This window comes from Psammomys obesus, unplaced genomic scaffold (genome assembly GCF_907164565.1).
Source record: "Psammomys obesus unplaced genomic scaffold, mPsaObe1.curated_primary_1811, whole genome shotgun sequence".
NCBI lineage: Eukaryota > Metazoa > Chordata > Mammalia > Rodentia > Muridae > Psammomys > Psammomys obesus.
The window spans coordinates 2,070,814-2,086,461 of record NW_026590654.1 but is presented as its reverse complement, the minus strand read 5'-3'; the positions used below and the strand labels follow the sequence as shown (position 1 = coordinate 2,086,461).

Below are 15,648 nucleotides of genomic sequence, written 5' to 3'. Positions count from 1 at the left end.
GTTTAAAATATAATATTTAAATCCCCAAATAATGAGACTCATTCTTGATCTAATAGGATTCCTATTGCAATTATAACAGCTGAAATTCTTGAGAACTTGAAGAAGTGTTTGCTCAAGGGAGACTCTCCTTTTTGACCATATATGTATGCACATAAGCATACATGCACTTGGTTCTGTTAGTTTTGCTTTGTACTTTTGGAATTTTCTCTTCACGTGACTTTACTGGTCTTTTATATTTTTGCTTATAGTTTAAGCATATCTTACAAAAATATTAAAGTGGCAAAGGTTATATGTGGCCTTCTGAAGTTTGACTTAAAAGTCGGTCTGATCTGTTTTTCCGGAAAGGTCAGAGCTGGACAAAGATTGCAATGTAGTAGATCCTGCTTGTTGCTCTCAGGCAAGGCTTGTTTATTTAGCTGACGTGTTTGTGGAGTCCCTTATGGAACAAATGGTGACTGTAAATTACCTACCCATGAGTCACAGCTGTGGACATTAAGCCACAGTATCCACCTTTGCAGTATGCAGGCTGAATTTGAGGTGTGTATCTTGCTCCTTTGCTGTGTCTCTTCCCACGACATCAGCAAATCCCCTTGGTTCTACTATTAAAATACAACTCAGAATCTGACTGGCAATTTGCATTGCTACCATTTTTAACTATTCTGGCTTAAGTTACCAGTTCCTGATTGGATTATTGCAGTAGCCTCTGAACTGTAGAGAGGATTGACGAGAGGATGAAAAACAAAATAAAACAAAACAGTGAAGGGTGGCCACACAGCCATGCATTCTTTTGCTCATGGAGGCAGGTAGAGTGAAAATTCCTGCTAAAATAGTTTATTGTAAAAAGAAAAGCCCATTTAGCCAATTAACACAAAATGGGAAGAAACACATATTACAGGATTGCTCGAGGAAGACAGCTGGGAAGTGAGTGGCTTGTTTGGAGTCGAGATCCTATTTTCTGCATGCCTGGGGTCAATGGTGTGATAGTTGGTACCCTTCAGTCTCCTATGTCATGGTCAGAATACATGAAGCAAAACAAACCACACTGAACTTCTGAGTTCAACCAACCTGGGAGCTTTATAATTCACTCCAAAACCCAGAATTCCTACTCCTGGGTTTGGCTGATTTCAGATTCCCACCTCCGAATCAGTGATCTAGGAACAGTATCCCTTGACAAAAAACAATCACCCCGATCCATCATTTTAACAGGATCTAGGAAAAGCATTCCAGAAAGAAGCCTGACCTAATTAACATCTATAGTACAAATTGCAAATGATTTAAATTCAAATCCCTGTTAAATAACACAGTGACTCAGTTACTGCCATTCTTATAACCCTTTGGGATTTCATAAACTAATATTAAGTCAATAAAAATGAATGTTAGTCAGTGATGTAGAGTTCATTCACTTTCTAGAAAGTCAATGAACAAATTAAAAATTAGAAAATGCTTACCCTTAGGCTATCTTAGTTACTACCAAACCGCCTTTCTCCATAGCCTTCATCCAGCTGCTTCTATACATAGTCTTCATTAATATGGGGATTAGTAAATCTGATAATGAAGACTAGCAGGCTCAGAAATTTTATATCATGCTGGATTTTTGATTTTTGAATTTCATGTCTTATAATGTAATTGACTGTGTGCGTGTTTGTGTCTCTCTGTGTGTGTGTGTTTAGATTTCTTTTTGCTTTGTGTCAAGGAAGGCAGTATTGTTTAGTGTCACCCTTAGTCAGCCAAATGCAATCTTCTTATTGATAACTTGGCAGTGGTCTTCTATGCATATAGCCCAGTTCATTCTTCACTAAGTAGATAAGAAAACTTTAAGAAAGAGACCAGGATTTGTCCAAAGGCATGAAGCTACTGAGCAGCTTGAAGTCAACATACTGATTCATTCCTCAGGATGAAACAGAAACTTTGCTGAGACATTATTACAGGTAAAATTAGATATTTTCTGCTAAAAAGCAAAAGCAAACTGAACCATAAATTACTAAAGTTTTACTTTATGCTAAATCTTCATACTTTATTTTACATCAATTTCTTAAAGTTTCCACCCTAATTTTTAAAAAAGTAACCAGTTGAAACCTATTTACAAAAAGTACCAGGAGGGGATGGCAAGATGGGCCAGAAGATGAAAGTGTGTGCCATGAAGTTGGACAACCAAGGTCAATGCCATCCTCAGACCCACATAATTGGAAGAAAGTGCTTACCCCAGAAGGTTGTCCTCCAACTTCTCTGTCCATGTTCTGTATATGTGGACACCTACCCCACCCCAAATATACACACAGGGAAATTAATTAAAGTAAAAAAGAAATAAAATGAATTTAAGAACCCATTATTTTTTTGCTGTTATGATAGTAACTATATAAGGGCCTTAATTTTTTACTAAATTTGGATATGATTTTTGGATGTTTCGCTGTCTTGTAATATCACAAAACCAATTTCCATTCATCTTTAATTCTAGGGTTCTTTTGGATTGATGATGTGGGCATGGCAGGGTGAATTCACGATCTGATGAGACTGATAAGGTATGGAAATCAAAGCAATAGCTCTACAGCAAAATAGGGACCCAACTTAACTTGGTGACCTCTTTTCATCTCAAATATCCTGATGAACCAAGAAACTGACACTTTTCAAGAGCAACAGAGGGCTAATCCAATGTGGCACTAACACTGTTGTTCTATCCCTTACCTCTACTTAGGTAAGTAATCTCATTTCTGCACATGGAGCATCTCACTTGGTTGGTTAATTTGTTTCTGAAGAAAACAAATACATTTGCCCAAGTTCACACAGATGGCCAGGGCATAGGCTGAAATTCCTGTCACATCACAAGCCTCTGGACAAAAAAAAATGGGGTTTCCCTGGAGTTTGTTAACTCGGTGATGATGATTTACTCAACAAATTTATTGGAAACCTAGGTGGAAAGGAATATCTAGAATTCAGGGATATTATTACCTGTTCAGTGGTTTGCTCTGTGGAGTAATTTGGGCTTTTAAGAAAGCTGTCTAGGTAGCTCAAATTTTAAAAGCCTCCCTTCGCACCCTCTGGAAAACCTCCTTTTGATTCTCTGGATCACTGCCTGCTCATTCAGCATAAGATGTCTATAACAATTTCCAGAACTTCCCTGGCTAATTCAGTGTCCCTCCTCATCCCCCAACTACTGAACTCATACGATTTTACATTTATTTTTGCAAGGTTGTCCCCTTGACACAGCAACATATTTGTTGAAGAAAAGTATTGCGTTTTTAAGTCTTCTGTGCGCAATATAATGTCAAACTGGACAAAACGTGTTTCAGAGAACTAAAAACAAACAAAACAACAAAAAACAAAAGCTTAGAACCACTTAGAAATAGTTTAGAAAAGTCTTTAAATTTGGTTTATTCCGAATGAACTTCCTACTTCAACAAGTTTTAAACCAAAAAGCAAAGTTTTAGAAGTTGCAACTGGAAGGCAATCTTCTTGGCGGCCAGAACTCTAGAGAACTACACTTCCCGAAATGCCCTGAGCTCACGGCGTAATTGGTTTGCTGGCTGTTCTTGAAGGCAGGTTCCATCTGCCCATAGGCCAATGCGGTGAGGAGACTATCCAGAAGCGGCGAAAGTAGCCAATAACCAATCAAAAGAGGGGCGCTTCTGAGTTTGGTGCGGAACTAACAAACCCTGGTAGCATTTCTGTTTTTGTTTTTGTTTTCCCGGTCGGGGCGGGGTCTTAGTAAGCCTAAGGTTGGCCTCTTGCTGTGCCTCCCTCACTAGGATAAAAGGTCTTCCAACGTTTTTCTCCTGATTATCCTGCGCCGCCACCTTGCTTGTAGAACGCACGGGCCGGGAGGATTCCTATCTCCGCCCCCAGCGCCAATTTCTTTTCACAGTCGCAAACTTGAACCACTCCTCAGTCTCTTACCAGTCGGGGAGACACGCAGGGACACTGGCAGTCAGATCGGAGCAAACCCGTCACCTCCCTCTCCAGAGAGGCTCCGGGGGCTGACAATCGGTTCATAAGCTGTCAGGTAGACAGGACTTTGTAACAGGGAATGGCGGGGAGCGCTGGCTGCCACCCCCCCCCCGCCTTCCGGCCGGATTCTGAGAGGGTCGGGCGCTGGAGTTCTTCCCTCAGGGGACCTGTCGCAGCCTGGCCGCCGCCCGCCAGCCTCATTTACCGCCGGCAACACCTTCGTGAAGGGGGCTGGCCTTCTCCCTTTGCTGACACAGTCGTTGCCTGGAGGCTCCATTGCGGGACCAGAGAGAGAAAACAACCTGAGGGCACACAGCAGGCGCTTGAGTGACAGGGCTGGAAGCGCGGTCGCCCAGCTCGCGGGCCGCCAGCTGCGCCGGGGCTCTCGGCGGAGGAGGATTTAAGCCGCCGGCCGGGGGCGGGGGCGGAGGCGCGCATGCGCACCGGGCCGCCCGCGCCGCGGAGGCCCAGCTGCCGCCACCGCCGCGGCCGGCGCGCTGGAACCGCAGCTCGCCGTCTGCTCGGCCGGGCGTTGGGGGCCGGGGCTCCCGGAGGCGACAGCGAGCGGCCTGGGAGAGGGCGACAGGCGGCGCGGGGAGCGGCCCCGGGTGCCCGGGCCATGCGGGCTGGGCGGCTGCGCTGAGGGGAGGCCGAGCCCGGGACGTGCCGGGGGACTGCGGGGCCGCGGGCCATGGCTGCGGCGGCAGCGGCAGCGGCGCGGGACGGCGGGAGCCCGGCCGCGACCAGGTGAGGAGGCGGCGGCGTCCCCGGCGTCCCTGCAGCCGCGGCGGCCTCGGAGGAAGCGGACTCGCCGCCGCGCGCCCGTCGTCTCAGCCCTTCCTGTTGGGATTATCTTCTGCTCCCCGCTCCTCCTTCGCACCCCACGACCGAAGCCGCCGCTCGGCTTCAGCCGGTGCCACCGCCACCTGGGCCTCGAGGGGAAACACCCCCTAACCCCACGGGCGAGACCATGAGGAAATTCAACATCAGGAAGGTGCTGGACGGCCTGACCGCTGGCTCGTCCTCGGCCTCGCAGCAGCAGCAACAGCAGCAGCACCCGCCTGGGAACCGGGAGCCCGAGATCCAGGAGACGCTCCAGTCCGAGCACTTCCAACTCTGCAAGGTGAAGGGAGCGCGCAGCGCCGCCGAGCTGTCTTGGGAAGATCGGGGTCGTTTGAGGGGGCCGCGGGGCAGTACCTGGGAGCGCGAGCGAGGGCAGCGCGCGCCAATAGAGCTCATCGCTCTAAGAAGGCGCCCCCTTCCCCCCTTGACAAGACGAGCCTTGAGGGGCGGGGGGGTATTTTGGACAGAGATCCCCTGAGATCTTATAGTGGGTGTCTTTTCATAAAAAGCAGGCATTTCAAGGCAACCCAAACATACTGCCTTGTCTTTTAATAACCACCCAGACGCTAGTAGCAATGGTCTGGAAATACTTTTATATTTGCGCATATTTTATTATCGTCCCCTGACGTCGAAATTTTCCAGTCGTGTGTGATGAACGCTGTTTGTGGGCAAGGCAAACCTGTTCAACCAGATCTTTTGCGCATCACTTTTTCTTTAGAATGCGTGCGTGCGGCTCACCACCTGAACTCACAGGATTCTTTTAGCTTGCTTGGGTACAAAGTTAGTGCGGAGGGGTTTTGTCCGTGAATGGCAACGATGATTACCACAAGGTCCTGTAATTCAGAAAGAATGATGCAGCGGATTAATTCCCAGCTGCTCAGTGAGAAAAGCACTCGAGCCTTTGTATCCAGACCTGCTTGCCTCCTAGATAGCTGTGCGGTCCTTCCTATGTCGGGGGCTGAAAAGCCTACGTACAATTTTTGTTATGTCCTAAAATTATGCCAATCTTAATAGGAAATTGGATTCTTCTTTGACTAAATCCTTCAGTTAGTTTCATGACAACTTTTCCTTAGAAATCCTTCCCGTTAGCATTCAAATAAAGTCACGATTTGGGGGATTTCTTTAAGATGCAACACGAATCACCCTTTGCAATGATTTTACAGAATTTTGGGCCGCTTCAAACTTGAGTGACTTGGCATCAAAGAGAATAGTATGCGCTATTCGTGGGAAATTGCCCTGTACTAAGTTGCCAGTATTTTAGCAGAGCAGGATTTGAAGTAATTTGTGCTTCTGGTGCTTGTTCCTTAGGCTAGCGCCCACCCCTCACTCCCCAACTCCCCCTTACCCTTACCGTGGCGAGTCCCCGTGTATGCTTTGTATTAAGTGTAGTTGATTCCAACTCTAACGCCCCTGTGGGCTGTTCTGTTTTCGGATTTTGCCTGCTGTGTCGGTTCCTGTGATGTCACTGCCCATCCCAGACTGTTCGCCATGGATTCCCCTATCAGCCCTCAGCCCTGGCCTTTGATCCTGTACAGAAGATCCTGGCGGTAGGAACTCAGACTGGTGCTTTAAGGCTGTATCCTTTCTTAAAAAAAAAAAGTTTGTTTGTTTGCTTCGTATTCCCCAGTCCTTCTGTATTGCTCATTAATCTTATTTTTTTTCCTCTTCAATCCAGAGGACGGAGTAGTCAGATCTGCATTATCAGAAATGCAGAAATGTTCAGGTGGTATGTTGCAGTGAAGATGGCTCTTGGCTCTCAGTAGTTCCTAAAGATGAGTCACAACATCAGTCTACAGTTTGTTATGGTAACCTCCTTGTTTGCAGTGGCTTCGAGATCCTGAGGGGAATGTAGGAACTTCTGTTTGGGGATCTAAAGCCCAATGCTAAAGCTGACGTTGAAAGACCAAAGTATAGTGAGCACAGCGTGCTGTCAGCTGCTTGTTGAAGTGGTGTCTGCAGTGGATGTTGGACTTAACGGTCCATTGCTCTCATGAATTAGAAGCTGCACTTGAATTTGATTTGTTTTCTGCATGTCCATGAAGAAAAAAATAAAACCAAAACATTAACCAAAGACAAATAATCAAATTGGTCTTCTGTAAATAACAAGAGCCAACATTTCTAGCTACTTTACGGCATTGTTTTGAAATGCATAGATGTAAATGTGCTGTGTTGAAATACTTTGCCTTTTGTAATCTATTATGTGTGGCAAAAGCTACTAAGTTAGTATATTGGCATGTAGAGAAAGAACTTTTTTGCTGTTTATTTGCTTTTCCTTTCCTGGTTTTATGTTAATTGTGTATCTTGGGCATAGAGATTTTAAAGATTGTTTACAAGAATTTTTTTTTTTTCCAAGCACATCATTTTGGTCTGAACAATAAAGACTTTCTCACTTCCTCTTTTATTACTACTATTTAACTTCAAATGAAATGCTTGCTTGCCTTTACTCGGACTTTAAACATCCTCGACTAGCCCACATTGAGAGGTTCTGCTGGTAGTAAACTGGCAAGTCATGCAGTGATCTCACTGAACATTATTACTGACAAAAAAGGGGGTGGTGGTGGGGGGATCTGGACTTACGTATTTACATTTTAGGTTTTTCAGTATTTGACTTAAGCACGAACCAGGAATCCTGCTTAGGATCATGTAAGACATTGCAAAGATGTCGACATCTCTGAGGCATCAGAGTAAGCCTCAAGTGTAACTCTCGGGATGGCTGTCTTGAAAACACAGGGGCTTGCAGGGAGGTACAGTGAACAGTGCCAGTACAGGCCTGTCTGTGACAGTAAAGTCTGATTTCTGTAGCAGGGTGCATAAGCTGCTCTTAACTAGATAGCTAAATTGTTGAGACTACAATATTCTTTGACTTCAATTGCTTAGATATTTCTGTTTTTACAAAGACTTTCTTTTTTGGTTTTGTAGACAGGAATAGATCATTTTCTCAGTGGTCAGCGAAATTCAGTTTCAGAACCATAGGGCATTGTTTTAAAAGGACTGTTTGGAACAAAAAGATTTTTCCCTCTAACAAAAGAATTCCATTATGTGACTGGGGGAATATTAATTTAATCAGTTATTTTTAGATTACTTTCCTTTTTTTCAAAGGTTCTCCCTCCCCCACCCACATGTTTTCCCTGTCCTCAACAGTTTTATTATATAACTTTTTAACAGCTACTTGGGCTTTAAAAATATTTAATTATATTTGCCACCAGCAAAACCAACTTTGTAAAGCAATTATTTGTCTTACAAATACTTTAAATTCCAATTTACATGATTACAAGTGGATCGAACAGATTTTTTAACATGGTCGGACCTGTGTTAATTGTTAGTTCAAATGATCAGATATCCAAAATGATCACTCACATGAGCATTTGGGCTTATATATCTTTTTATAATTAAATATTAGTGAGTGAAAGTGAACCTCTGATTCCAGTAACATTCATATTTTCTTCTAGAAATTCCTGCTGTATTTAGAACGAAATCCTGAGAAGTGTTTACTGAGTCTCTTCTGTTTTTCCTTCTTAGAGGTTTGCACCAGCACTGACAAGTTGGCTGGCCTGCCCCATCATCCCCCAGTCATTCCTTCAGTAGGGGCTGAGTAACAGCGAACATAGAGCTTTGCTTATTGTGGCTAGAATTTATAGAAAAAGACAGAGACCTTTTCAGTTAAACATGTATATTAGGTTATTTTTCTTTGTTAAATTCTTTTGAAACAAGACATCTAAGTGTGTGCAGCCTAATTTTAGAACTCCGTATTACGTATTAGTTTAACTTGTGTATTTGTTAGAAGCCTGTCCATTATCCTGTTTGTTTTGGTTTCCTCGTTCTACATGGTTTCTTCCAGCCAGCCCTTCTGTGCCTTCTAGATTTTCATGGTCTAAAACATATTTGCCCAAAAAGGTGTTGTTAGGAAGAAAAGTACTTCTAAACAAGATATCCTTTGATGAATTTATATAGCAAAAACTAGATAATTTCTTAAGAAGGATTGGGCTATTGGTATTCCAGGTACAAACATGTCCTGTTTGAGTAGTGGGAGACTGTCATAGAGGGTGACAGTGGAGACTGAGTTGACTGGCTTACAGGGAGTTGAAAGCAAAACACACCCAATATTTGATATGTAATGGTTATATTTAAGAGTAGGGAAAATTGAGTCCTTAATGAACTCCTAACCTATATTGAAGCAAAATATCTAATCTATTTACTCTACCACACCTGACTGATGATACATACTGTTTTGTTTTATCAACCTTCTTGGCCTCTGAAGGTGACATGAGGTTGTCTTGTATTTTTTGTAAGAAACAGGAAAACACAACTTTATGTACCAGATTGTATGGTAGTGATATAATTTGCCTTCTGTTTTTTTTGTTTGTTTGTTTTTGTTTTTTTGCCACAGAGAAAGAAATACATTGATTTTTATGGGAAATCTAAGTGTTGACTTTGCAATTAGAGGCCGTTCTAAAGAATGGAGGCATTTAAACTCAGTGTTGTCATCTTTTTCAGACTTCTCTGTCACAAGTGTAGTTGCAGATTGCTTCATCTTAAGTATCATGGCCTTGATCATATTTTAACATAATGTTTTGTATAATCAACAGGGGGGAGAGTTAAAATTAGAGCATTTTAATGTTAATATTTAGAGGACTAAGGGAAAAATAGAATTTGGAATTTATTGAATATGCAGTAATATGAGAAGAAATTATTGGATAACTTCCTTTATTGTAGCCTTGACTTGCAGAAAGTTCAGTGTACTGAGCAGTGTCTAGTTTGATGAGGTGAAGTCTTCGGTCACGGTGTAATGTTGTATACAGAGTTATAGAATTGTGTTTGTATCTGGGAGCTCATTTAACAAAACATAGAAAAGCTATAGACATTAGATTATAGATTGTGTGGCCGGAACTCTAGTTTTCACCTTTTTTCAGCAAGGAATTGGTCTTTCTCCGTAAAATTTAGGTCCTGCATTGTATGATTCATTTAAGGACAGTTCTGTGATTTCAGATTTCTGTGTGTCGAGGTGAGTAATTCAAACAAAACGAATATGTGACCCTTCTAAAGGCACCAGGTTCTAATCAAAGGGCTGGAACCAGACAACCATTGCAGCTAGTGATTCCCTGTCTTTACAGGGTCAGAGTCTGGGTTAAATCGCTAGCCCTTGATAACTGTTTGTACACGTTGGTAGATAAGGATGCAGAATGGCAGTGTGAAGAGTTAGGAAAGTTCTGAGCAAGGAAAACTATGGCACAACTATGGTTTAGGAAATGATAGCACCTTGAGGGAATGTTGGAATGTCCTGATTGGAATAATGTTACTAATTGAGTTGAGAGTATACACAACTAATTAGAGGTCTGGAAAGATAGCTGGGCTAGTGAAGCACTTGCTGTGAAAGCATAAAGACCCGTGTAAAAGCCAGGAATAGTGGTGTATACTTGGCATTCTGTAATAGGGAGGGAGCCGGTCAGCCTAGGAGAATGGATGAACTTGAGGTGCTAGTGAGAAACACTATCTCAGAAAAAGAGGTGGACAGCTGCTGAGGTTGGCCTTGATAGATGCATGTACATACATGTGGGCCTGCATGCACTACATGTGTGTACACACACAGTAAGCCAGTTGAATTTTAGCCTGAAGGCGTTACTCCACTAGAAACCGTATAAGAAGATACTTGACAGGAAGACAGTGTGATTTGTGTATATGTGTTTGGTCAGGCAATAGTATGGATAAAAGAACAGAGCAAGTAAAACTTCATGGCTGCCATAATCGTGTAGGCAGTAATGTGGAACCCCACACAGTTGTCGTAGAATGGACACTGGAAAAAGACTTGATTACTTTTTGTGTAATCTTAGGGAATGGGTCAGGATGAAAGCACCCAAGAAATGATGGAACAGAACAGAACTGGATGAATGTTGAGTTAGAAATTACTGCAGTGCCATTCGCAGAAGCAGTCTGGGCTGCTGCTTTTAGCATGTGAATTTGATAGGTTTTATGTTTGATATTGTGAATTTTGTTATTAAATTTATAGAGTGATTAATAGCTGTTTAACTCTTGGGCTTTGTTAGGTGTTTCTCAGTAGTTTGTAGCAGGTTGGGCAGTTTTATTCTGTGAGTTTGTCCAGGACCCTAGGAACATTTATAACTGGCTGTCTCTTATTATATGTCTGCTAGTGTGACATCTTCAGGAACATATTTCATATGTGTCTGCTTGCAAACCACTGTCTTTAGCCTAAGTTTTCTGTCAGTTAAGAAGGAATCAGTAACCCGCCTCATGAGGTTATCAGGGTTCAGTACAAGTGAGCCTGTGTGGCTGTGAAGACTGTGCATGGCTCTTTGGCTAGTGCTTGGTTGTGGCTGCCATTAACGTGAGAGCTCTCTAGAGTCCTGATTTTCAGTTCGTTCACGCATGTTTTCTCAAAGGCTGCATGAGAAACATCTCAGCTCCAGGCTTTAGAATGGCCTCCATTTCATCAGTTTTATAGCTGACACAGTCTTTGAAGAGAAGATCATGAAAATGACTGGTTTTTGCTTTAAATTTGCCATATATATATATATATATATATATATATATATATATATATATATATGCTTTGCCTGCATGTATATCTGAACACTTGCATCCTGGGAGGCCAGAAGAGGGGAAACAGTTGTGAGTCACTGTGTTGATACTGGGAATTGAACCCAAGTTTTCTGGAAGAGCAGCTAGTGCTCTTAATCTGTGAACCATCTTTCCACCTCAACTTCACCTTTTAAATGGCTGTAGGTTTCTAAACCATAAGTTCAGAAAATTGCTATTTAGATAGCATACATAAAAGTTGTCACATATAGTACTTATGAATTAATATGTAATGATATTATACTTGTAAGATGCCATTAGAATGTTTTGACTCCCTGCTTATTAATGTTATTTTTCATCACATAATTATACTACTGAAAGAAAGATTTGGAAGATGTTTGTTTGAGATAAAAGTGAAATAAACTAGTTGAAAATTAGCCACACTTCCATCTAGTCTTCCCTGTTCAGAGTTGTGTTTCTAAGTGAGCTCTGGTCATTGGCAGTGGAGCTGTGGAGGAGAAGTAAGCAATTCAAAATACTTTCACACTTCAAATCTGCTCCCTATTGAAGAGGATTTTGCTTAGAAGGAACAATGAGCCCCATGTTAGCTGTAAGGCCTGGTTCTTAGCATACTTCATAAAAAAGCAAGTGGGACTATCTAGAAATGGATTTGCAGTGCCCATTTTTGTGATGAGAAATAAAATATCAAAGAAAGTGTATGGACTTGAAAAAGCACGTTAAATATGGGAGAAATCAAGTCTGTGCTTTATAAAGTTTTTTGCTTTATAAAGGTGAACTGAAATCTTGGTGTTTGTTCCTTTTGCTGTGAGAATGGAGAATGGATTCTCTGAAGAGTCCTTCTAGTGCTGTGGAGGCTTGGAGAGTCTGTGGGTTGTGCTTGCCTATAGTGATCAGATTAGGTGTTCTGAGTGCCTGTCTCCCAGGATGAACTCTTTTGACTCCATATGGCCTGCTTGGCTTTGTATCCTTTGAATACATTCGTACTCCTTCCCTGGATGCAGACCTGTTTACAGAAGAGATCAGCACACAGCATGTGAGGAAACACAATGTTCACTTTGGATACTGACTTGGCAGATGAGCCCAACAGTTTTTAGTACCATTAGGAAAGCCTTCTTTTCTTTCCTGGGTTTTAATTTAGGTGTCAGTTTACTTTAAAAACAGTCAGTTCCCGATTACATGGTTTTACTCAATTTTTTCTTTCTTTTGAGTCTCACCAAGCAGCTCTGGCTGACGTGGAACTCCCTATGTAAGGTGGCCTACAACTCAAGAGTCCTGCCTGCCTCTGCTTCCAAATGCTGGGATTAAAGGCATAGGCCACCAGTGGTTTTACTATTTAGGATGGAAACTGTCTTCTTTGAATTGCTGGTATGTAATTAGTTCTAAATTTGATAACTAGAGTAGTGTGGAATACTGATTACTGTTACTGTACATGTGTATGTATGACCAGACTACAGGGTAGAGGAACAGTAAATAAAAGGTGATCTGTAGTGCTTATGGCATTAATTTGGCTTTAATATAATGCAATGGAAGAGGCACATTATTTACAGAAAGACAGTTTATCAGACTATGAGTATTGATGTTTTTAAACAGTGCTCCAATAAGTGGTCTCTGAACTGATCATTTAGCACCCTCAGAATATATATCTTTAGCATTGTGGAATTGCAGATTAACAGGGAATAGCTTTGGTTTAACCTGTAAATTTCACCGCATGCTGCCATTTGCCTTTATTGAGGTAGAGCTTAAGCTGATGTATATGTGAAGCTTCTGAGGGGCAACCAGAGTAAGCATTGGTGTAATTTTGTCTCATTTTGTTTTAAATTAGGTGGAGTCCCAGGTAGCTGAAGCTTACTGTCCTTGAACTGCAAATCCTTCTGCCTCTACCTCAGGTTTTATGTGCTTTTTGAATGTTGACTTTTTATAAGATAAACTAAGAATTTATAGAATTGTAATCATAAAAGATTGCCAGACAAATGGGATGGACATTGGATGTAGGAGAAAACAAGTAACAAGATAGGAGCCTACCACAGAGGGCCTCTGAAAAACTCTACCTAGCAGTGTATCAAAGCAGATACTGAGACTCATAACCAAACCTTTGACAGAGTTCAGGGAATCATATAAAAGAAGGGGGAGTTAGTATGACCTGGAGAGGACAGGAGCTCCACAAGGACCAAATATATCTGGGCACAGGGGTCTTTTATGAAACTGTTTCTCCAACCAAGGACCATGTATGGATATAACCTAGAACCCCTGCTCGGATGTAGCTCAGTAAACAAGTGGGTACCCTAGTAAAGGGAACGGACTCTTTCTGACATGAACTCAATGGCTGGCTCTTTGACCTCCCTACCCCGCACACCCGAGGGAGGAGCAGCCCTACTAGGCCACAGAGGAGGACTTTGCAGCCAGTCCTGGAGATACCTGATAAACCAGGGTCAGCTGAAAGGGGAGGAGGTCCTCCCCTATCAGTGGACTTGGAAAGGGACAGGAAGGAGATGAGGAAAGGAGGGTGGGATTGGGAGGGAGGGGAATACAGCTGGGATACAAAGTTAATAAACTATAACTAATATTAAAAAAAAAAAAAGATTGCCAGAAAGTATTTGAGATGCCCCTTCTCAAAGAGACATGTAACATAGATAATACACAGAGAAGACATGGTACTGTGGGAGTTACTTTTCCTGTAAGGGTGTTCTTGAACCTCTCAGAAGAATAAAGGCAAAGGAGTAATCGTCTGAGTATGTTTTCCATACTTAGGTACATGACAGTCATCTAGTTTCAGATTTAGGAATTCTAATTGCTTTCAGTTTTCATTTTTCTTGTTTCTGTTTTAAAGAAATGGTGATACTGATTTTGTTTATCATGTATCTTTTTTTCTTCTGGCTATTAGTGAAGGAAGCTTAAGAGAAGAAGCTTGGAGATGTGGACATAGTTGATGACGTGGCTTACTGCTCAATGTTCCACAATGAGCATTGTGTTAATGTTTAGTGAGTCTTTAATCCTGAACATTCTTGTCATTGTTTAAATAATTTTTTATGTTTAAAGCTTATAATCACTGTGAAACATATACGCACCACAGTCACTTGATTCCATGCTACCCGTAGGTATCTTTTTATTCAGCATTAAAATCTAAACTTCTACATTTCATTCTTTAAGTCTGAAATATTATCAGTGTTACTTTGTGTGAGAAGTTGTAGCATAGTTCAAAATACAGCATGTCAACAAAATCAGCCACTATCCTGAAGTTTCTCTGCAGCCCAGAAGTGAGGCAATAGTCAGTGTAAAATTGACAACGTCAAGATAGAGGGAGCATGCAGAACTCTCCCCAGTCAACTTAATATGTTCACGGGTGAGGATTGTGTACGCTCATGTGCTCTTGTACATGTATTGAAAGTAACATCTGCCTCTACTTCAGGGATCAGCAACAGTTGTAGAGGGTTTTATTCGGGAGATGATGACCACATGGGCTTGTGATAATCACTTAGCTCTACCTGCATGTAATACAGAACATGTCACAGACACTACATAAAGAGATAAGTATTTTCTTCCTTTTTTTATTTTGATAAGTATTTTCAATAAAACTTTATTTCCAAAATCAGATAGCAGGTGGTAGGTTTGCCTTATAGCAAAAACATTTCAGGCACCGCTTTAATCGCTGACCTTGCTAATTTGTGGGTAAGAATTACTGCTGACATTTTTATATTTAAGCTATATAAATTTTACTATTATGCCAGCTGAAAAACGTTTAGTAATTAATAAGCCATTTTTTAAAAGTAATCAGTAAATTCTTACGGTTACTTAGTATTCTTTGTACAAAGTTAAATTATCTGCAGAAAGGTCTTCCTGATCTTCCCCTGAATTGTAATTAACATAATAATAAGACTGTATTTAGCTATCCATTGGGAGTAGCTCTGCATGCAGTTAGTTGCCTCCTCTGCGCATCCTTACTTTGACACTCTCAGTTTTAGTTAGAAGATGCTTGAGTTTGTAGCACTTGAGGAGTTAATATTTTCATTTCTATAATAAACATAAATGTATATGCTTTCAGGTGATAGTCTTAAAGGTAAAAGATAATGAAAATGTCTTACTAAATAATGTGATTCCTCAGATGTGTGCAAATTTTTATTAGAAATAACCTTTCACTTGTGAAAGAAAACAACACAGAAAATGAATAAGGCATTAAAAAGCAAAAAACTACTCACTGGTAGGCTCCTAGAAGCAAATTCAGGCATTGGTTATCTAGAGAATCAAGTATGCTATGTACACACCTCCATGAAAGAAATTGATAACTAAAGTTGTAGCTACATTTTTTTTTTTTTT

The 15,648-nt window shown here is 41.5% G+C and overlaps 1 protein-coding gene across 4 annotated transcripts in view; it reads left to right on the top strand.

Annotated features, from left to right (window-relative positions):
- Positions 1 to 4,451: 4,451 nt before the first annotated feature.
- Stxbp5 (syntaxin binding protein 5) overlaps positions 4,452 to 15,648 on the top strand; it is a 144,687-nt gene continuing 133,490 nt past the window's right edge. For all 4 annotated transcript variants that reach the window (XM_055608057.1, XM_055608056.1, XM_055608055.1 and 1 more), the window contains exons 1-2: positions 4,452 to 5,065; positions 6,264 to 6,361. In XM_055608057.1, the coding sequence (XP_055464032.1) occupies positions 4,913 to 5,065; positions 6,264 to 6,361 (251 nt within the window). In that variant the 5' untranslated portion in view covers positions 4,452 to 4,912. The remainder of the gene's footprint in view (positions 5,066 to 6,263; positions 6,362 to 15,648) is intronic.